The 22,645-nt window shown below is 43.4% G+C and overlaps 1 protein-coding gene across 1 annotated transcript; it reads left to right on the top strand.

Moving 5' to 3' along the window:
- The first annotated feature begins 267 nt into the window (after positions 1 to 267).
- On the top strand, positions 268 to 22,429 carry Hexb (hexosaminidase subunit beta). Its single transcript, XM_051183024.1, has 14 exons — positions 268 to 539; positions 3,736 to 3,881; positions 7,083 to 7,148; positions 8,119 to 8,165; positions 8,578 to 8,688; positions 13,596 to 13,697; positions 15,672 to 15,801; positions 17,287 to 17,467; positions 18,219 to 18,305; positions 19,579 to 19,651; positions 20,427 to 20,601; positions 21,625 to 21,718; positions 21,854 to 21,958; positions 22,251 to 22,429. The coding sequence occupies exons 1-14, from the start codon at positions 319 to 321 to the stop codon at positions 22,315 to 22,317; spliced, it is 1,605 nt and encodes a 534-aa protein (XP_051038981.1). The 5' UTR covers positions 268 to 318; the 3' UTR covers positions 22,318 to 22,429.
- Positions 22,430 to 22,645: the final 216 nt, after the last annotated feature.

Here is a 22,645-nt window from a genome sequence, read left to right as displayed (position 1 = left end):
ATCTAGACTTTGTGGCAAAAACACCGCCGGGGTTGGGAGAGTAGAGGAAGAAACAGGTGATGCCCGAGTGCCTGTTTTGAGGTCTAGTGCAGAGAGGTCCCGGGGCATGACAGGCACCAGCGGGATGTCCCGGCTGGGTGCGCAGCTGCCTGGTACCCGCCCAGACCAATTTCCGGGCTGCTCCGGGCTCAGAGGCGGAGCCCCGGCAGGGCGGGATCTTGGTCATCTGACTGGTGACCGGGGCACGGACGCTTCTTTCCCTGTAGCCCCGGTAAGGAGGCAGGTCCGAGGACTGCTCGGACACACCGCCGAGCAGTCATGCGGCCGTCCCCGCACCGCGCTCCCGGGCTGCTGCTGGTGCTGCTGGCGCTGGCGGCTCAGGCCCCGGCCGAGAAGACACCAGCGCTGTGGCCCTGGCCGAGCTCCGTGAAGGTGTCCCCGAAGCTGCTGAACATCGCAGCGGAAAACTTCCTCATCGTCCACGGCCCCAATTCCACGGCGGGCCCCTCCTGCCCGCTGCTGCAGGAAGCGTTTCGGAGGTAAACAGCCCCACCCGGCGCGGAGGGGACCTGGGCCAGAGAGTCGGACCACCAGGCAACCTGGTCTCACATGTCTGGAGGATGGCATGGCAGGTCTAAACTATGCAGACCGAAGCCCAATGCTTGACCTGTCCTTGATGCTTCCTGCGCACCCTGGGTGCTCAGGGTCCCTGGTCTGGGTGCAGGATGCTTGAGCCAGTTTGTTAGCCTCAGAAGGTCGGTTGAGATGGCTTCAGAGACCAGGAGGGGAAGGTGGCTCAACCTTCAAAAGTGAGCCGCCAATGAGAGAGAGCATCTGGCCTAAGGACCCTTTGAGGGCCTAAGGTATTCCCCAGTGTTGACTGTCGCTTTCTGTTCCCTTCTCCCCATATGTGGCAACAATTCAGATATCTTTTATCTCTTCAATTTTTTTTTTCTTCCAAGTGTATCTGAGCCTTCACGAATTTATGTGTACCTTGAGCCTGGAGGTAGCCGTAGATGCGGAGGACATGGAATCTTGGTGTGAGCCTCCAGTGCGTGTACTGGAACCAACCCCAGGTCCTTTGTGAGAGCAGTTAGGGCTCTCAACTTCTGAGCTATTTAACCAAGTCTGAAGAAAGACCTTAAGTTGGAGCGTTGTGGGAAATCTCATCCTTCCAAACACATCCGTCCCTAATGTTAGGCATTCAAATGGCCTTTTAAAGGGCTCTTAGATAAATATCTGCTTTTCTTCTTGTTCCTCAACACTTGGCTCCCACCCCCACGCTCCCAACCCCCCCTTCCCTAAAACCCTTTGCCTTATTTAGCTCTTCATCTTTTACAGCCCTTCGGAGCTGAGCCGCTCTCTGGAGTGCGCTGCGCCCCCAGGCAGGGGCTCTGCTCATGTGTTGCCAACTGTATCAAGTACAGGCTAGGTTGCATTTGCAGTGATGGTTGAATGTGCCACCTTCTGTCCCCTCGATGCCAGCCAGACCTCTGTGGGTGGGACTGCCCCCCAGGGAACTGTAATTTGGTGCCACCTGTGCGCAGCTTGCTTTCCCTGCCAGATCTTGTGTGTGACTGGTGAGTTCAACCAGAACCCACTTTTGCCTGTAGGACACCAAACAGCTGCAAGACAAAGTCAAGGGTGGGTCTTTAAGCTGTGGTATCTAGGCTTCTGCTGAAGAGGCACTGAGGCTAGTGTTTTTCCTTATCATTTGTGTAACTTAGGGGATACTATCATCCTATTTTGGAAACCTGCTCTAATAAGCTTTTTAGGAGTTGAATTGCTAACAGGTTGGAATGCTTGTGGTCCAGGTGGCATGGAAATGTAACACAAGCCGGGCTGTGGTGGCATAGGCCTCTAATTCCAGCACTTGGGAGGCAGAGGCAGGCGGATCTCTGAGTTGGAGGCTAGCCTGGTCTATAGGGCTAGTTCCGGGATATCCCAAAGGGGCTGGCTGGTAGTATTGAGATGTGGTGGCATAGGCCTCTAATTCCAGCACTTGGGAGGCAGAGGCAGGCGGATCTCTGAGTTGGAAGCTAGCCTGGTCTATAGGGCTAGTTCCGGGATATCCCAAAGGGGCTGGCTGGTAGTATTGAGATGTCTGGGATTGTAAGTTGCCGGACTGGATAGCTTTTTAAAACGTGCTTGCTTGCTTTAGGGCTTACTGTAGAGCTGGAGTTTTTTTTTTTTTTTTTTTTTTTTTTTTTTTTTTTTTTTTTCCCACTTCTGCCCTGATAAAAGCTTGAGCAGGCATTACTTACTAAATAATGGATACAACATTACAAGGACTTGAACAAGCTGTGAGGTGGTTTGAAAACAGGCTTGGCATCCAAAACAAGTGCTGGCAATTATTCCCTGAAGGGTTTGCCCAACTAATTTGTGCCCTGTATGAGAAGCGGCTGGTAATTGCACCTGACATTGTTTGGAAGCTGCTTATGAAACATGACTAAACCTTGGGATCGTGCAGCTGTGGCCCAGTAACTTCAGCAAGCATGATGGTAGGTAGAAAGGGTTGGAAGTCTCTGGATATGCAGGGGTATTCAGGGAACTCTGCATAGTGAACATTCATACAAGCTGTTCAGAATTCTGTGGCTGTAGTTAGAGCTTTTCCAGGCTAGATCGCCTGCTCTCAAATAGCTGGCAGCAGCTTCCTAAAGAACTGACTCAGAGACCTAATATAAATGCTTGGCTAATAGCTCAGGCTTATTACTAGCTAACCTTTTAACCCATATTTCTTATCTATGCTTTGCCACGTGGCTCATGGCTTGTTACCTCATTTTCTACACATCCTACTTCCTTGGCTGTTGTCTGCTCTGACTCCACCCTTCCTCACCCCATCATTCTCAGATTGGCTTTCCGCCTAACCTGATCCTGTCCAGGTATTGGCCAGTCAGTTTGTTTATTGAACCAATCATAGAGACACATTTACAGTGTGCAGAAGGATTATTCCACAGCAAGTGGCTTCTGTCATGAAGAGCCCAAGCCCCATCACAAACAACGCTCTCTTGTAGGGATAGTTTGGCTGCTCACTGTGGCTGCTTCTTCAGCTCAGAAAACCTACTAAGTAGTAGGCACCATTTTTAGTTTTGTTTTTGTCTGAAAGAGGGTCTCACTATGCAGCCCTGGCTGGCTTCAAGCTCACAACAGCTTCTGTCTCCCTCATGGTGGAGATTAAATGTACGGACCACCACACCTGACCCAGAACACCCGTTTTAAAGAATAGCTTCAATCCTTCAGTTAACTGGAAGGCTAACTAGCCCCTAACTCAGACTTCAGATCTTAAAGCTGGTTAGTGGTCCCTCCCTCCCTCTCCCCCACCCCACCGCACCCCATACTGGGAGGGCCTTGTACCCACTAGGCAAAGCTGTACCACTTGAGCTATACCCTAGCTCCTTTTAATATAACTTTAAAAAAAGATGGTCTCAACTTGGCTATAAAAAGACTATCAGAAAACAAATTATTTCCAATGGTCTTAGGAACCCCCAACCGTAAGTTTATTTTTGTTGATTTTGCTACTGAGCAGTGTTTCAGTTCCCAAGACCATCGGAAATGTGTGTTTTCCAATGGTTCCATCCCACAGCTTAAGAACCCCTGTCCTAACAGTCCTTAAAACACCCCAAGGAAGTCTTTGGGTAGACATGAGCTGGCACAAGAGACTCGAGAGCTGACCTCTGTGTCCCCTAGCACATACATATGATTTGGTTTCATTATTGAAATGAATTTCTTCCACAGATATTACAACTATATTTTTGGTTTCCACAAGAGGCTTCATGGCCCTGCTAATTTTCAAGACGGAGCTCAGTTAGATCAACTTCAGGTCTCAATTACCCTGCAGTCACAATGTGACTTCTTCCCTACTCTGTCTTCAGATGAGTCTTGTAAGTACCTATCATAAAATGTAGCCTTTGTAGAATGTTTGGAAGTTCGGGAGGAGGCACAGAAGGAAGGAGATCGCACCTGTCCATCATGGCCATTTCAGGCGTCCAGCATGTATGTTGTTTGCAGCAAATGTTTTGCATGGATGCAAACATTAATATGAAAATGGGAATAAGCTGAGTATGGCACTGGGGAGGCTGAGGCAGGAGGATTGTAATGAATTGAGGCTAGCCAGGGCTAGAGTCAGACCTCATCTCAAAGGAAAAAAAGGACAGAAAATGGAAGTTTTTGTATATGTGGATTTTGACTTATTTTTACATAAGTATGAACTTCATTAACTATTCTTTTATGGTATAATTTCTGATGCCTCGGTATTCTACCACTGTATGGTAGAATTAAACTAATCTTAATTTTTGAGGCAATGGAATTTCTTTTGTCTGTTTAAAAGATTGTGTGTGTGTGTGTGTGTGTGTGTGTGTGTGTGTGTGTGTGTACACATGCACATACATGCCCGTAGGCACCCACAGAGGGCATAGGATCCCATGACTTGGAGACAGGTGGTTGTGAGCCCCCAGCCTTGAGTGTTAGGGACTGAACTGCAGTGCTCTGGAAGAGCACCGAGCACTTTAACTGCTGAGCCATCTCTCCCGCCTCCAACATCGGTCTTTGAAGGCATACTAGTCCAGCTAACCCACAGGACTGTATCCCCAGCCTGGGCATACTTTCTCTGTAGGTTGTGTTGCCTGGCAATGTGTGGAGTGGGCCAAGGACTCAGAGACACATGTACTGTAAGACAAGTGCCAGGAAGAGGGAATTGGGTGTAGAAACAGGAAGAACAACACGTCACATAGTAAGAGGAAAGAGTGGCCCCTTTGTCCTTAGACTGTTCCTCTACACGTGGATAAACACCCGTACCTCTAACAGATGAACTTTAAAAACAAAACATGTTTATTATTAGCATTCCACTTATTTATTTACCTTTGTTTTTGAGCCAGTCTTTTTTATTTTTATTGTGTGATCGTTGGTGTTTTGCCTGCATGTGTGTCTGTGTGAGGGCATCAGGTCCCCTGGAACTGGAGTTACAGACAGGTGTGGGTACTGAGAATTGAACCCAGGTCCTCTGGAAGAGCAGCCAGTGCTCCTAACCACTGAGCCACCTCTCCAACTCCCAGATGAGCTTTCTTATTGCACCCTTTAGAAAAATAGTTTCATTTCTTTTCAGTTCTGTAGCTGTCCTTGGGAGAGGAATAGGTAATTTACCAGTGCTAGCCACATGATTTCAGCGGATAATGGGCATGCAGATGCTATAAGAAGTAGGTTTTGCAATCTGAATTGAGCTAGAAATGGCCACCGTGTTGCCAAGGGAACTTTGCTGCTCATTACCATCAGCAATACAACCTATCATAGATTCTAGAAATAGGATGCACCAAGATTGGAGGGTCCAAGCTTTTATTTAAGTCAGCTCCTCTCAAAAGGAAGCTTCCTGCGGTTGGTGTTTAGGAAATTTGCCAGCACTGCAAGTACAGACTCCCAACCCCCTATATTAAAAATAAAGACAGGCATACCCTGAGCACTAGACATGAAACAGTTCCTCCTTTAGAGAGGGAGCCACATACACCAAAGACACTTACCTGTAATGGAGAGTTGTAAACAAAACGAACTTGCTGTCAGCTGGTAGAGGGCTGACTGACAGATAAACGTTAATTCACATGACAGACAGAGAGACAAAACAAACTGCTGAGTTGGACAAAGGAAGTTGTGCAGGATAGAGAGGAGTATACTATTAATACAGCAATACACAGGGATTTGCAGATAAAGAATATTATATTTTTTTCATTACACAATTGCCCAGGAAAAGACCTGTAGATATGTCATTTGGGGGAGGTACAGAGAACTGGGTGGGCACCTCAAGTAGTGTTTGAGTAATATTTTAATTATTGATGTCTGTATAGATACCCTCTAAAACAAAGGTGTTCACAGTTCAGAAGGGGATAGTTAAAAAGTCAAGATATCACCTTTTACCCACCTCCCAACAAATACAAAGGGGAGTCACTATCTGACTTAATAATTTGGTTTTGAAATTAAAATTCTATAGTTATGTATCTGCATACTTAGCAGGCAATTCTTCTAATTGCTATATATGATTCGATGAGTTGAGTCAGGGTCCTTTTAAATATAAGCCAGACCTCAGCTATTGTAGGGAAAAGGGGGCCTGTTTTAGTTGCACTCAAAGTAGCAAAACAGTTCTGAGTCTGGCGTTTCATTTACTCAGCACTGTGGTCTTTTGCCTAGGAAAGCTATTCTGGTAGAAGACTGTCAGCTGAACCTGTCACATGACTGACACACATCTTTTCCTTGCCTGCCAGGACCTGCCTCCTGACAGTCAGGAGGTAGAAGGTGCTGACCCAGTCTAGGTGATATGATGCTAAATCATCATGCTCCAATTGCCAGTGCCCCTTCTCTGTCTGTCCCTGACATACCTTTAGCTTTCAGGGTCTGTACCCCCTGTGCCCAACTTGCCCCAGGCCCCACTGATACTAAAATCACTGCTGGTCATTAGGCAGAGTATGATTCCAATGGTTGAAGGATAAGGCCCCCTTGGTCCAGCCCAGCCAACTGGAACTCTATACTCGTGGGTGCTTTTGTGTTGAGACAGGGTTCCTATTTAGCCCAGGATGGCTTTGAACCTATGATCCTCATGCCTCAATCCTGAGTGGTGGAATTTCAGGCCTGTTCCTTCCCTCCCTGTAAGCCTGGAGAATGCAGACTTATTTATTGAGATGAAACTGGACTAAGGTGAAGGGAGCTAGAAAGCAAGTCTTAAGCCAATTTCAGATGACATCCAGAGGAAGGGAGGTAGGACGAACGAAAATAAGAAAAGTGGAGTGAACTCACCTTGGGGGAAACAGGAAGCATGAATAAAGACCGTGAGTACTGAAGGTGGTTTGTATTTCTGACCTGGCAGTTCAGACGTTAGAAGATGAGGCGTGCCGAGGGACAGATGCCCAAGGGCCTGGCCTGAACAGCTCAGCTGCCTGGCCTATGGCATTGGGATTCACTGAAGTGAGACACAAGGTCTCTGGGCCGGGCAGGCTGGGACATCTTGAGTCGAAGGAATCTAAGTTGAGGCATACTGGAGGGAAGAGGAAAGAAGGTGGGAAAATACCAAGGATTAACCAAAGTTCACCAATCCTACCCTATAGATTCTCTACTTGTGCAAGAACCGGTGGCTTTCCTCAAGGCCAACAGAGTCTGGGGAGCATTACGAGGTAAGTTCTGCACAAGTGCATTGTCTCTAGTAGAGGGATGTTATCATATGTAAAATCAAGCACAGCAAAATGATGCCCCAACCCTGGGTCTGTCTTCATTTGCCATGAGAAACTAGCCAAGCACTTAGATGCCTTCAACCCTGAACCTCAGAGACCTTGTGTCTCACTTCAGAGATTCCCAGTGCCACAGGCCAGGCAGCTGAGGTGTTGAAGCCAGGCCCTTGGGCGTCCATCCGTCCAGCATGCCTCATCTTCTCAGGTCTGAACTGCCAGCTCAGAAATGCAAACCGTCTTCAGTACTCAGTGTTCCTACTTCGTCATTTAACCTTTCAATCATATTTAACCTTTTCAGTCAAGGGTGTGTGTTTAATTCAGAGCATCAGACATTTCACTCATATGACAACCATCAGAGTGTAAAAGAGGCGGGCAGCCCTGGCTCATGTGGCAGGTAAGCCGCCAATAGCAGAAACGTGTTTTTCCATAGAGGCAGGCAAACAAATAACACTAGTCAGTCATAATGAAAAATCTGAAGTAAACACATTCCTATCACTGCACAAAGGCATAATCCAAGATCAGTTCTGTGTTTTTGAAGAAACGGAGGCCTCAAGACTCTTGTTTTCTTAGAAGCACTCAGAAATCTCACATTATTCCATTCATGGGCCAAGCTCCAACACTGGGCTGTAACATTCCATGGCTGCCAGTGGCCCAGCTTTGGTCTGGGCCCAGCAATTCCTTCTTGCCACCTTCAGGAACAAGTATCTGTCTCCCCCAGTTTCCATGCCTATGGCTTTTGAAGCATCAGCAGGTTTATAGGAGCACGTGAAAGGATGCTGTAGGGCGGTGGGAGGAGAGTGGATGCGGTACTGCTCCAACCATTCACCCTGCGGTCATGAGCCTGTTCGGGTATTACTTTGAATTCATTTTTTTCTTTTAATCTTATAAATAACACAATATCTTTTGCTTCCCCCAGGCTTAGAGACATTTAGCCAGTTAGTTTACCAAGACTCGTATGGAGCCGTAAGTATTCCTGTTGTCTTACTGAACCTGGACAGACATTGCTGTTTGGATGTAGCCTCCCCAGCTGTCCTGCTGAAGCTTTCTTTTCTCAATATATTTAGCTTACAAATTTCATGCATTTTTTGGTCCTAACTTTTATTTATATATATATATATATTTAGTGTTCTGCCTACATGTATCCCTGCAGGCCAGAAGAGGGTGCCAGATCTTAATACAGATGGTTGGGAGCCACCTTGTGGGTGCTGGGAATTGAACTCAGGACCTCTGGAAGAGCAACCAGTGCCCTTAATTTCTGAGCCTTCTTTCTAGTCCCTGGTCCTAAAATTTTATCCAGTACTTGTATATAGTTGTAGTCTTTGTTGAACTTGAGAAAAACATTCTAAAACTCATCAAAATTTATTTCTTCTCCTAGTTCACTATCAACGAATCCAGTATTACTGACTTACCAAGGTTTGCTCACAGAGGAATTTTAATTGATACATCTAGACACTACCTGCCCATGAAGACAATTTTTAAAACTCTGGTAGGTGATTTCTTTATCACATCCCTTGCTGATCCTGAGGATCTGCCCCTCGGGTTCCTTCTTCAGGTTTCTTGTTCTGTCAAGTAGGCTGGAATGAGAGGACTTGGTTTTCTTGTCCTAAGACTAAGCACCGGGCTTCCAGATTTCTCCCTGGGGAAGAATGTTTCCCCATGTGGAATGGCAGCATCCCTGGGTGGATCTCCCTTGTGTTTTCACAGACAATGTGAATTTGGCCAAGACTTATAGAACTTTTTGTTTTATTTTAAGCCTGGCTGCCCTCACGCTCCCAATCCTCCTGCCTCAGCCATGGGATTATCAGTATGTATGACTATGTTTAGTGAGAAAGGCAGTTTGGCTTTGTTTGTTTGGTTTGTTTTTGGTGGTTTTTCAAGACAGGGTTTCTCTGTGTAGTCCTGGCTATCCTGGAACTCATTTTTAGACCAAGCCTGTCTCAAACTCATAGAGATCCGCTGCCTCTCAAGTGTTGGGATTAGAAATGTATGCCACCATAACCAGCAATAAATGAGAAAGACAATGTTAATACTGCCATTGGCCCAAATACATGCTCCCATTTGTCAATCAGGGGTCTAGACATAACCTGGAAACATGGCCAGATTACTCTAGCTATTGTCTTTTAAAGCGACATAGAAAAGGGTCAGGGAGTGGCTTTTTCCCTTTGGAAATGTTCCGGAAGAATATGGAACCTTGGGGTATCGGGTAGGAAAGAGTTGATTATAACTCTCTTCCTGGGGGCTTTTCTTTTTATTGATTGATTGATTGGTTGGTTGATTATGTATACTGTGTTCTATCTGCACATCAGAAGAGGGCATCAGATCTCATTATAGACAGTTGGTAACCTACCATGGAGTGGCTGGGAATTGAACTCAGGACCTCTGGAAGAGCAGTCAGTGCTCTTAACCTCTGAGCCATCTCTCCAGGCCTCCTGGGGGCTTTTCATTGCTTTGTCCCCACTACCATCTGCCAGTTGCCTCTCTAAGCCGCTTAAACTTTTTTAGAAGACTACAAAGAACTTCCCTATATTCTTTCATCAAGATTATATGACTTTAAAGTTTATGATTTAAAAATTTTAAATATTTGTTAAACATACTTAAAACTCATATTTGCTTGATTGTCCCAATTAATAATGCCTGATGGGTCCATGCTATGGGAGACTCAAAACACCTTAATATTAGTTTGCATCTCCTATTAAAAGAACGAACACATCTCAAAATAGCTTTAGTGCAAGAGTCAGGGGCAGGAAGCTGTGAGCATGTGCCCTCCAGTGTACCCGCAATGCAGATTCCGTGGCTGGTAGTACAGTACCCAGCAGCAGGATCTGTGTTGTATTTCCCTGTTCCGTCTCCTCAGTGACCTTCAGCCTGGAGCTGTTATCTTTCCTCGTTTTGGAAGAGTGTGGTATTTTAGAAAATTACTTTTAGAACACAGCTTAGGTCATCTGTTTCTCACAGGAGATTCAGTTCCTGGAGCAAAAATCAAGCAGAAGCAGGGCTGTGTCCCCAGACAGTGTCAGGTGGCACTCCGTCTCACTACGGGTGATGTCACTCAAGTTGACTGAGGTGGCATCTGCCATGCCTCTCCGATGTAAAATTAACTTTAGGCTATTTTGTGCTTATTAAGTACCCTATGGAAGAAATTGGGGGACTCCTCTGTGCTCGCCCACAGCTGGTCCTCACCTAAGTCAGGAGGTTATTGCTTTGACCAATCACTGAGTGGCGATTTCCCTAGTTCCATCATCTCTACATTTACTAGTAGTAAATGACCTTCTACATTCCACAGTAAGGCAGAGAATTCCTTTTTCATTTGAGCACTCATTATTTTGTCAGTCTGGGTTATAGATTGTAATCTGTTAACACCCCTATATAAGCCTACACTGGCCATTAGATGCCCTTCCAAAATGATTTGTTTATTCTTGTAAGATGTCTCCCTCGATCTCTCCATACTTTTGGCAGCGTGATAGCCCAGGCTTATGCAGCCTAGTCTCAGTCTAGATTCAGGCCTTTTGTTCAGTACTCAGTATTTCAAAACCCAGATTTGGGCAGAGGTAGGCATATCTCCCGATTCTACAGACAGCTGGGAAGCTGTGTTTCTGCATCTATATCAGTAGTTAGTTAAGTACAACCCAAGAGTCAAATCCAGTGCTGTGTGGCTCAGGAGACCGTGTTGATCCTTCGTTCTCACTCCACGGTTAATCTGGAAGACTTCTGTGATTTGAAAAGATGTAAAGTTTTTGTTTTTTCCTCTCACCAGCAAGCCAGCAGCTCTTCAGCAGGACATAAGCAGGGTGTCCTCAAATCAAGTTCAGTTCTAATGCTGTCTACCTGGAGATAGTGTCATATCCCAGAAGCTGAAGTCCCCAAGGCTTCCTGTCAGCCTTCTGACTTTAGATGCCAGACCCAAGCCCCAAGGGTTTTAATTATGCTTATGATATACCACTACAAATCAGGGTTCCCATAATTCCTCCGTCAAGTTCAAATACTTTCCTTGAATGGCTGTCAGAACTTAAACACGCCTGGCACTTTATTATAAAGGACATTGCAAGGGCTGCAGGTGAAGAAATGCATAGGGTTGGGGTTTGGAAGTGGGGCTCCCACACCGTCTCTGGGCATGCCATCTCTCAGGAACTCTTTGGTCCAGAAATGTAGAAGCCCCTGAAATCTGTCCTTTGGGTTATATGGGGTCTTCATTGCACAGGCAAGGCTAAAACACAAGTGCCACCTGGAATGTGCTTAGACAGAAAGGGTCTAAGCGAAGCGCAGAAGGCTTGCAGCTTCAGCAGGCCTTCCTTTCTCTTCTGAGCAGAATCCTTCCCTGCAGGCCACATGGCAGGCCCTCCGGAAGAAGGAGGGTCTTGGGACCTATTGTGAGACCAGATAGGTCATAGAATTTCATGAAGCCACTTTCTATGACCAGCCAGGGGGAAGAGAAGCCCTAATTTCTACAAACTGCATTGGGAGGTAGTTAGGAACCAGGAGCCATGCAAAAACCAAAACCAAAACAAAACAGCCGGCATCAGTGTGCACGCCTTTAATCCCAGCACTTGGGAGGCAGAGGAAGGTGGATCTCTGTGAGCTCGAGGCCAGCCTGGTTTACAAAGCTAGTTCCAGGACATCTAGTGCTACACAGAGAAACCTTGTCTCAAAAAGCAAACAAACAAATAACAGCAACAAAAAATACCTGGAAATATTTATCTCAACATCACAGCCATCTATCTTTGCAGTAAGTTTCACTGGAATATGCACATGCATTGTTGCAATCTGCTTTATAGCTATCAGCTGAAGTGGTTGCAACAGAAATCTGGCTGGAGTGGTTGCAACAGAAATCTGGCCTGCAAGTTGAAATATTTATTATCTGACCCCTTATGTAAAGCTTATAAACCCTTGGTCTGTATTAAAAATGAATGAGTTTATATTACTACTAATTTGTAACCCTTTTCTCTGACAATAAAAACCCTGTCATCCCAAATGTCTCCCAGATGCATCAGACAATACCCTTTAGTCCCGATACAGAGAAGAGAAGCTATACATTTGTATTATCTGGTGGCACAAATCTACCCCATATTATCTTATCCTTATAAGAATTAATTTTAAGGAATAAACTAGCTTTATTCCTTAAACTACTGTATTCCTTCATTGCATATATTACATTCAATATATCAAGGCATTCTCTAGGCATTTGCTTGGCATTATACTGAGTCTATAATGGATTTTACTTGCTAGGGCTATCATGTTTCATATATGTTAGGCCATATATGCCTATACATATTAATATATGCCAGGGTTTTGCATATATAGGAATTGTAAGTTTTGGTATTTAAATAAATGCTTTCTTTCTCCTGTACTCTGCTCCCTAATACAGCCTTAGCCTCTTCATCCCCTATTCCTGGCAGACCTTGAAGTAATGATAACACCCATAAGCTTGCTCTCTTATACAACAATATCACAGCTTCCTATATACAATGTTTATGCTCTTGTTGGGTCTGGGGTCGCACAATGATGGGAGACAGACCACCAAAGTCTATTAAACCAGAAGCAAGCTTTATTCCAGAAAATGAAAGGAAAAAAATCACCATGGGGAAAAAAACAAACAAAACAAAGCTTATCAGCTATAGCTAAGACCACAGCCAGAGTCGGGCTTCTGACACTGGCAATGGGGGCCTCACTGGTTTGGGGCCTCCTCTTACAGTAAAACCAAGCCCCAGTGTGGATCAAAGCGCTTTTACAACCTAGAGGTCAGGCTTATAGTCACATTACATTTTAAGTTTTACAACTTTTGGTTATAGGATGTTAGGATGTTAACTTAGGATGTTTGCAAAAGCCTGTGGCTGACCAGCTGCTTTTCCGCTGTCCCTGAAAGATTGCAAAGTAGAGCACAGAGTCATGTAGGAGGACTGTTAAAAATTAAGGGAATACAACACAGAGGGTCCCATAGAGGCAATAGTGAAAAGCCAACCTTTGTCCGCTGTTCCTGCCTGGCTGGGAAGCTGGGAGACGGAAGACAATTGTTAAAAGTTTCACTCTGTACACAGTAGGTGCCAGGATGTCTGCTCTTAAGGCAGAAAGAGGTTGTTGAAGGTTAACAGTGGCTGCCAGCTTTATTATTTTTGTTATTCTTTTTCAAAATGTGTTTGGGCTTACAATTTTATATTTCTATATTCCTGGACCCTTCATTTCTATATTTCTATTTCTGGACCCTTCACTCTGTGTGGGGCTTCAATAAAGGTCTGCCAGTTTGAGTACACAGGGTAAGTTTATACTTTCTTGTCATTCTTTCTTCACTACAAAGAAACTATGAAGAGAAGTACTAATTGGAAGCAATCCTAATGTGGACAGATACGATGCAGACTGTATTCCTCTATGGTGTATAATTCTCCCCATGTTTGCTTTCAGGATGCCATGGCTTTTAACAAGTTCAATGTCCTTCACTGGCACGTAGTGGATGACCAGTCTTTCCCCTATCAGAGCACCGCTTTTCCTGAGCTAAGCAATAAAGTGAGTAACTCACGTCTCTGTGTACAAAAATCCTTGGCATAGCTTCATTAGAATATCGTAGCTTCAGTGGTTTTCTTAGAAATGGAACCGATGTGTAAAAGTTAGACATTTGTGGTTTAAAATCTTCTTTAGGTTCCTGCTTAGCATTCTATCTCCACAAATCTTTTTGTACTGTTACAAATACTAAGCAGTAAGACTATTACTATAAACATTATTCTAAACACAATCTCTGGGAGCAGCAAACATATTTTAAAAGATTAATGTAGAAGACCTGAGCAATTCATGAATAATGGTTAAGATATTCACTTGCCTAACAGTACATTTACTTTACATGGGTTTGGAAGCATGCACACGACCTACTTCCCCAGCCCCCGAGACAAAGACAGTAAGGTATTTTAGAGGTGAGCTGGTTTTGTTGTAAGAGGGGGGTCTCGGGCTGCCATGGTGGCGCATACCTTTAGGGAGGCGGGACAGGGGGGCCTCAGTAAGCCAGAGGGAGGTCTGGTCTACAGTGAGTTCCAGGACAGCCAAGACTAGTCAGAGACCACTCAACAAACAAAACACAAGCCAGGGTCTCTTCTACCTCAGGCTAGCTGAGGATGGCCTTGAAAGTGGACCCCTGCTTCCTCCCAAGTACTAGGGTCACAGACACGTACCACCACTTGGGTGGTGTCTGTTGTGAGTGTTCAAATGGACTCTGGAGAACAGTGGATCTGGGGAGGTCACGGTTGGTCTCATCATTTAATGTCCCTATACTAGAGAATACCAGCTGACATCCAGCCGCGTGCCTTGTCAGGGCTCCTGTCTTCTGGCCACAGTTCCAACTCTGCTATGTATCTGGGCTCAAGTATGTGGTGGCTGCTTCTGCTTTACTTTCATGTGCCATTTCCAATGCACAGAGGGACAGAACAGTTCATTCAGTCCCCAGCTTCCCCATCAATCTGTAACCAGTTCTGCTGTCACTAGTAGACTCTTCCCCCACCCCCCACTATTTTAAATCAAACTCCAGACTTATCTCACTTGTGAAGTAGCTTGGTTTTTATCTAATCAGCCATCGATGCTCATTTTTGCCTATATGTTTTTCCTCTTATTGTCCATGCATTATGGATGTTAATGGGTCTGCTAATTCTTTTCTTCTTGTAAATTACTATTGAAGAACCAATGGAATTTGCTGTCCTGTCTCTCTCTCTCTGCTATCTTGGTTTTGCTAGTTACATTCCACGGTATCAATGGACATGTCCCCCATATTTTATTTAATATGGGGCTTAGAGGTCAAGGTGCTACAATGTGAGCATAGTATAGCTTATATTTTGAGACAGGTGCCAACCCTTATCTTCCATTGGATCTTCACCATTCGAACAAGTGCTCATTCTTAAGTGACACCAAGAGGCCGAGTAAATATTTAAATACAATTAAGTTACTTATTGTCTGGGGGTGAATTTTTAGGTGACATTACCTAAAGAGATTGGAAGACAAGAAATCTGTTTTGTAATAATGGGTGAGTCTGGATTCCACACTTGAGAAGAGCAGTGTCTTCCAAGGTTTCACTCTGGAGGCAAACATTTTGCTTCTTTTGCTGTTTCCACAAAGTTGAAGTAACTAAGGACATTCTTTTTTCCCCCCAAACAATCTTATTTTACATTCCAATCCCAGTTCCCTCTCCCTCCCAATCCTTCCACCATCTTTCCATCCATCATTCCTCAGAGAGAGTGAGGCCTCCTGTGGGGAATCATCAAAGTCTGTGGACATTCTTGAAGCAGAAGGCACTGATGGTCTCATCAGTGAATCTTGAATTCAATGGGCAGAAATTCACCATTTATAGATTCCTGCTCTGAAACCGGGAATCATCCAGTGTTAGGCGGGACCGTTTATTACCCTAGGATAATAGAAAAACTGGCCAGCAAAGTGCAAACGGAGTTGTTTATGGTTTCCAGGACCAAACCCATCTTGCACATCTTAACTTGAATATTACAGGGGAGCTATTCTTTGTCTCATGTCTATACACCAAGCGATGTCCACATGGTGCTTGAATATGCCCGGTTGAGAGGAATTCGAGTTATACCAGAATTTGATACCCCTGGACATACACAGTCTTGGGGAAAAGGTAAGGAGTTTGTTTTACAGGTTGAAAAAGGGGCACTTGAGATGTTCTGCCTCTTAATAGTTTGGTAGTTTTGCTCTTAAGTATTGGTTTATGCAATGGTAGCACAGATACTACAGATTTTGTGTTCCTTGTAAGTCACTGTCTAGGTACCACCTCATGTATCAAAGTTGGGGAAGTAAAAAACTTGACTATAGGTAGAACATGATAACTTAGTTCCATTTTATTGATAGGCATGTTTTTGGGAGAACACAAGATATATTCATGTTTCTGGCGGAGGGAGTAGCATGCGGGAAGGCATTCAAAGAGAGTATGTATTGGGAACAGAGTGGAAAATTTTAGGAGATGCTACAGGTGGCGACTAAGAATGTGGGGTCTGGTGCCAGCCTGTCTGCTTTCGCACGCTGCTTTTGTCATTTGCAGTAAACCTTGGGCAAGTTTCCCCATCTGTAAAATGGGGCTAACATTTCTAAGCACCAAATAAATAATAGAAGGTCCACAACATGGGGCCCAGCATTTACGATTGTTTAATACACAGGAGTATCACGGTAGACATGGAAAGCAATGGGAACTGAATCTGGGAAGGGCATCATCGAGGCTCTTGATGACAGTAGCAGACTTTGTCAGCACACCCTGGAAACCAGTGCACACTTCTGAGTAGAGCAGTAGCATGATTGGGGCCACTTTCGGGGAAACCCTTTGTGAAAGGGACAGACTGTAAAGAGAAAGGCCCTGGAGGTTCCACACTGGAAGGGTCAACACAGACTTGAAAAGTAATGAGCAGAACCAACAACATTCTGGAAACACATCACAGAACTCAGTAACCCAACCCAGAAAGAGGGGCCACAGTGTTTGGGGAGGCCCACAAGCAGACCTGGCAGAAACCAGAGAAGGAGATTTGGGTTTTTTGTTAGATTGTATTGAAAGGCAGCTAGGGTTTCTAATTGTATTGAGCAGGGAATCTGAGCTATGTATTGAAGCTCAAAGAAAAAGTGTGAGTCACTGAAGTGGATAAAAGACCTCAAAGGCTGTGTAAAAGCAGAAACGGGGAATGGAGGAAGCAGCTCTCTTCCTGGGACGAAACTGCCAAGTGAATCTGGTTGGCTTTTCTATATAAAATTTCTATGACTTCAACAACATGAAGTCCAGATGGTCAGGTATATAGTGGTTTGCTATGATGGTATCAGAGGAATTCATCCCCAATAGAAACATGCTCTGAATCCTGGTCTTTTCTCGGGCTCGGGCTATTACTGAGTAGACAGGGTTGAGGACTCCAGGCCCCAGCAGACACACAAATACAGATGCTGCAGTGTGTTGTATGCTGAGCTACCTACCCTGGGTGGGTTAGTGTGTCAAATGAGTATTTCCCAGTCATGGAGTTTATTGGGATTCAACACCATTGTAAGAGGACCATCTATAGCATAACTGCAAATTCAGGTCTTTGTGATTAATATGCTTATAAAAATAAATCTCTGTATTTTCTTCTAGGTCAGAAAAACCTTCTAACTCCATGTTACAGTGAAAGAAAGCAAATAGAAAAGGTTGGACCTATAAATCCAACTCTAAATACAACTTATACATTCTTTAAAACATTTTTCAAAGAAATCAGCAGTGTGTTTCCAGATGAGTACATTCATTTGGGAGGAGATGAAGTGGATTTTGAGTGTTGGTATGCTAACTCTGAACCTTTTCTTTATTTTTTCGGTTTTTGTTCTTAAGGTGTAGACATACAGAATCCACACTGAGAAAGGAAAGATTGGAGGTAACATCTCTCCTTGTAAGGGTTTCAGCGATTCTTGAGATGGTTATTGAAGAATGTATATTTGAGAGGAGCAACAAGGTAAAGGCTTAGGAAGAAGAGTCAAGGGCACAGAAGCTGGATGACCGCTTATGCCTATAACTAAGGTCAAGGACAAGTCTGGGCTATAGAGTGATTCAAGAAAAAAGAGTAACAAAATCTCTAACTAGTTTTGGTGGCACATATCTAATTCCCATACTCAGGACAATGAATGTGGAGTATTGGGAGTTGGAGGTCAACCTGACTATAGTGAGACTGTCAAAAAACCTAAGACTGTAAGGACAAGAGAGCTTTAGTGAAAAGGGGAAAGACTAGATAGGGAGGGACGTCCAAGTCAGAGTCCCTAGCTTGTAAAGCGGCTGAGATGGAGGGTAGGTATGGAAACCCCCCCCCCTTTTTTTTTAAAATGTGAGTCATTTTTGGAAAAGCATTTTTTGGGGGAAAATACTTTGCACTAGAAAACTAAGGGAACTCATAACCAAGAAGTTGGGTCCCTTTAATATAATATGTCTCTTTAATATGTTAAAGCCTCTATAACTGACATTTTGGATATACACTGCGTCAGATAATAAAGTGGGCACATCACAATGTCTGTAACATTTCATTCACTGTTTTATTTAAGGTCATCAAATCCAAAAATCCAAAATTTCATGAAGAAAAAAGGGTTTGGCAATGACTTTACAAAACTGGAATCTTTTTATATTAAAAAGTAAGTCACTGGAAAGTCTAATTATCAATGCTTTTGTACAAAGTTTAAGCTGTAAATAACTTAGTTCTCTGCTTTTTCATTTTCTTCACTCCTTACAAAAGTGGGGACATGAAACCCCACTAAAAGAAGTGCTATACACTGTTTTCTTTAAAATGAGGAGCATTTTGCAATAACTATTGAGAGAGAGAGAGAGAGAGAGAGAGAGAGAGAGAGAGAGAGATATTTGCAGATTCAAAACCATTCCTAGCTGGTCAGCAGGTCAGCATAGAAAAGAAGGCTGCAGGCTTTCCAGGCTCTGCTCTGCTCTATTTGGGAGGCTCAGAGTTCACTCTGTTCCTATTTAGCTTTTTGTGTGAAGTCTCTTTCTTGCCCTTTCAAGTGTTTGTTATTGCCTAACTAGGTATCTGTGCCAGCTAATAGCTAAATGTTTACTGACTCGACATATCAGGCTAGGTGTTAGTTTCCTTTCTTCCAACCTTTGGATCATGACCCATTTAAGACCATTGGAAATATCAGATATTTGCATTATGATTTATAACAGCAGCAATATTACAGTTCTGAAATAGCAACAATAATAGTTTTATGGTTGGGGGCCACAACATGAGGAACTGTACCAAAGTGGCAGGAGGAAGGTTGAGAAGGACTGTTCTATAAAGATGTGTCAAAAGCATAGGGAACCAAGCTCAGTGTTGAAATCGTCTGCCTTGAGGCGTCCCCTGGGGGTCACAGTGAAATACTTGAGTTCAATTACAAGGAAGGGCAGATGCATCCAGGAAGAGTTAGGTCAGGGGTCAGTATCTAAGTGGTTCAGTAAAGGCTATGCAAGTGTTTGGAGGACTTTGGAATTACGTTGTTTAAAGAGGTGATCTATAAGATATAAGGGGAAGTTTATATATGAGGAAGACAAAAATAGGGAACAATATTTAAAAATTAAGTTTTCTATAAGAGGCTAAGGAATGTTTTTATACTGAGCATGGCACTAATCTTAATAATCTTACCTGTGGTATTTTAAGGGAGCATATTTTCTGTAGGTTCTTTGGAGGCAGACTCTAGTCAGCAAGACATATCTCAGGTTATCTTATGCCCAAAGGATTCTTTCCATTTCCCACACCCCTTAACCTTGTCCTATCTTTCTACCTTGTGTCCTACCCAACTTTAGCTGGTTCTGTATAGCTGTTATACTGAGATACAATACTTCTCATCATTGCAAACATGCCTGTTTAAGAGTGTTAACTTTGTGATCCTAAATAACTGTCAATCTTTTCAATGTTAGGATTTTGGATATTATTAAATCCTTGAAGAAAGGATCCATTGTTTGGCAAGAGGTTTTTGATGACAAGGTTGAGGTAAGAACTGTGAAAACTGTTTCCTTCTCATTTCTTCCCCCCAACTCCTGCTGTCTCATGAGTTGAAGTATTTTGAGAAGTTCCTTTTTGGTTTTAGGAGCAAAGCAGACAACAAATGAGCTTTTTCTTTTTTCTTTTTTTTGAGACAGGGTTTCTCTGTATTGTTTTGGAGCCTGTCCTGGAACTTGCTCTGTAGACCAGGCTGGCCTCAAACTCACAGAGATCTGCCTGCCTCTGCCTCCCAAGTGCTGTGATTAAAGGCGTGTGCTACCACTGCCCGGCTACAAATGAGCTTTTTCAAAACACAGGGTTAAAGTGGTTTTAAAATAGGTAAAATCAATATACACTTTGAAGAAAGTTTTTTTCTGACATAATTACTTACTATTTATTTGTAGTGTATCTCACAAGCCCAGCTAACACTGTTACCTCTCGGGGGAAGGGGGTGCTGTGATAATATCACAGTTCCAAGTTACATAGAACATTAGTGTGGTGGGAATAGGATCAAGGTGCACATCTTGCCCTGAGTTCTTTACATCTCTGAGGTGTTAGCTCTAGACAAAACTTAAATATCCAGTTTTAAGGATTGATGAAAAATTGAATAGCAATGAAAATGGCGAGTGAATAGCATATGGCACTGACTGTTAGGAAAAGGAAAATAGGATGTATGATTTTTTTTTCTAAGATCTTAGAAAGTTATGTTTACTACTCCTGATTCTGAGGCCTTAAAGTTTGTATTTGCTAGACCTAATACTGTGGTTGCAATCTACACCTGTAGCTTCAGCCGGACACAGTGGTTGAAGTGTGGAAGGGTGAAAACTACTTAGAGGAGCTAAGAGAAGTCACGTCATCTGGCTACAAGGCAATCCTTTCTGCTCCTTGGTACTTAGACATCATTAGCTATGGCCAAGACTGGAGACAATACTACATAGTAGATCCTCTTAATTTTCAAGGTAAGTAAAGCAACCATCATTACTGCTAGTTTCTTCCATAACTTGCATTCTCTTTTCCCAAATCTAACCTGGAAGCCTATTATCCCTTTTATGTCCGGTCTTTGATTTTATTTGATTTATTTGATTTTATTAAAAATAAAGCTTTGGTATCATTTTAACTTCTGAAAGGAACCATGTGCTAGTCTAAATAAAATGAATACATAAGTAGACCACCCCCACTTAAATTTGCCTCCATTTTCATGGAGTTGTTTTCTGTATCTGAGAGATGTTTGAGTGTGTTAACACTGTAAGATATCTAAGTAAGGTTACCATTTGCTTTTGTGGATTTTAGGCTCTGTAGTCCTGGGTCTTCAGTCACTTTATAGTAGCAGTTCTAATTTATACAGTTTTTGTATGTTAGTCTTTAGCTTAGAAAATGTTAGGATTTTAAAAATCAAAAATATTGATCCACCGAAAATTATGACTTTCTCTACAAAGCATTTTGAGGATCAAACATAATTATCAAAAATAGTTCTTAGACACTGGGCAATGGTGGTGTACACCTTTAATCCCAGTACTTGGGAGGTAGAGGCAGGCAGATCTCAGTGAGTTCAGGGGCAGCCTGGTCTACTGAACCAGTTCCAAGACAGGCTCCAAAGCTACAGAGAAACCATGTCTAGAAAACAAAACAAAAAGTTCTTACTCCCTATTTTTTTTTTTGTTTTGTTATTAAATGCCAAGGAATATAAACCAAAAATAAGTGGACATAGTCTATTAAAATGAAGCTAATATTCCACCTAATATTCCTATTAATAGGAAGTGAGGGGAGGTGTCCAAAGGAGTTTGTGCAGGACCGTATGAAAAATACCTCCTCCTGGCTCAGCACAGGCCTCTGTCTGTTGAATAGCATCAAGTCAGGAGGCAGTAAAGATTCTGTTGCCTACAGGGTGTAGGGTGTGGAAAGGTAGCATTGGATGACTACAGAGAGAAAGCAAGCCAGTGTTGTGCAGCTTAACTTCTTTCCCTTCAACCATTCTAATGCAGGGTCTGAGAAGAAGAAACAACAACTTGTCATTGGTGGAGAAGCTTGCCTATGGGGAGAATTTGTGGATGCAACTAACCTTATTCCAAGATTATGGTAAGGAATTAAAGGGATCCAACTGACTTAAAAGATGCCTTGGCTCTTATTCTCCATGTAAGTAGGAAAGCTCTGAAGGATTTCCTTAAATAGATGGCTTAAATTGCCTTGGGAGACACATATTTTAAATTTCAGGCCTCGGGCAAGTGCTGTTGGTGAGAGACTTTGGAGTCCTGCAACTGTCACTGACCTAGACAATGCCTACAGCAGACTGGTGACACACCGTTGCAGAATGGTCAGGTGAGAGGTGCTCCCTTCCAGTCCAGCACTCAGTCTAACTAGTGTCTTCAGCTTTTTGCTCTGCAGTAAATAAAAATGTCACCTAGGAAGTAGTGGCTTACCTGGTAGAAGTTGGACATTCCTTGTTTCAGGGGAGAAAGTAACGCCTGTAAGAAATGTTTTAGTATAATGGCCATCTTAAAGGGGTTAGGAGCTTAAATCCGAATCAGTGAGTCATGGGGTGGGGGTGTTGCTGAAGTGATAAGAGGGGAGTGCCACCAATCTGAAGCATCTTTTTGTTATCTGTCAACAGCCGTGGAATAGCTGCACAACCTCTTTTTACTGGACATTGTGACCGTGAGCATAAGATGGAAGAGTGAACAGAAAAGTCTATAGCAGTTTGAACTATAATCATGTTGATTTTGAAATCATGTAAAACTAATATTTGCTACTTTTTAAATAAACCATCTTTTTATTGATTTACTACCTGTATCACACACTGAATACTGGCATCTTTTATGTGAGCAGCTTAAAAAAATAAAAGGAAAACCTTTGTGGTACCACTCAAACACTTGGAAGGGCTGCACAAATGCCTTCATTGTTGTGATGTTGAGAAATGTTGAGCTAGTTAGAAGGCCAGCATTTACGAGCACTTGCCACTCTTACAGAGGCCGGATTCAGTTCCTGGATCTACATGGTGGTTCATAA

Source organism: Phodopus roborovskii, unplaced genomic scaffold, assembly GCF_943737965.1.
Source record: "Phodopus roborovskii unplaced genomic scaffold, PHOROB, whole genome shotgun sequence".
Taxonomy (NCBI): domain Eukaryota; kingdom Metazoa; phylum Chordata; class Mammalia; order Rodentia; family Cricetidae; genus Phodopus; species Phodopus roborovskii.
Note: the sequence above shows the minus strand (reverse complement) of the source record. Positions and strands in the feature narration are given on the sequence as shown.

Excerpts from the sequence above, each read along its gene's own strand:
- Hexb (XM_051183024.1), top strand. The coding sequence starts at position 319 with ATGCGGCCGTCCCCGCACCGCGCTCCCGGGCTGCTGCTGGTGCTGCTG. Across the intron at positions 7,149-8,118 it reads AGTCTGGGGAGCATTACGAG|GCTTAGAGACATTTAGCCAG; the intron begins GTAAGTTCTGCA and ends TGCTTCCCCCAG. Across the intron at positions 21,719-21,853 it reads AACCTTATTCCAAGATTATG|GCCTCGGGCAAGTGCTGTTG; the intron begins GTAAGGAATTAA and ends TTTAAATTTCAG.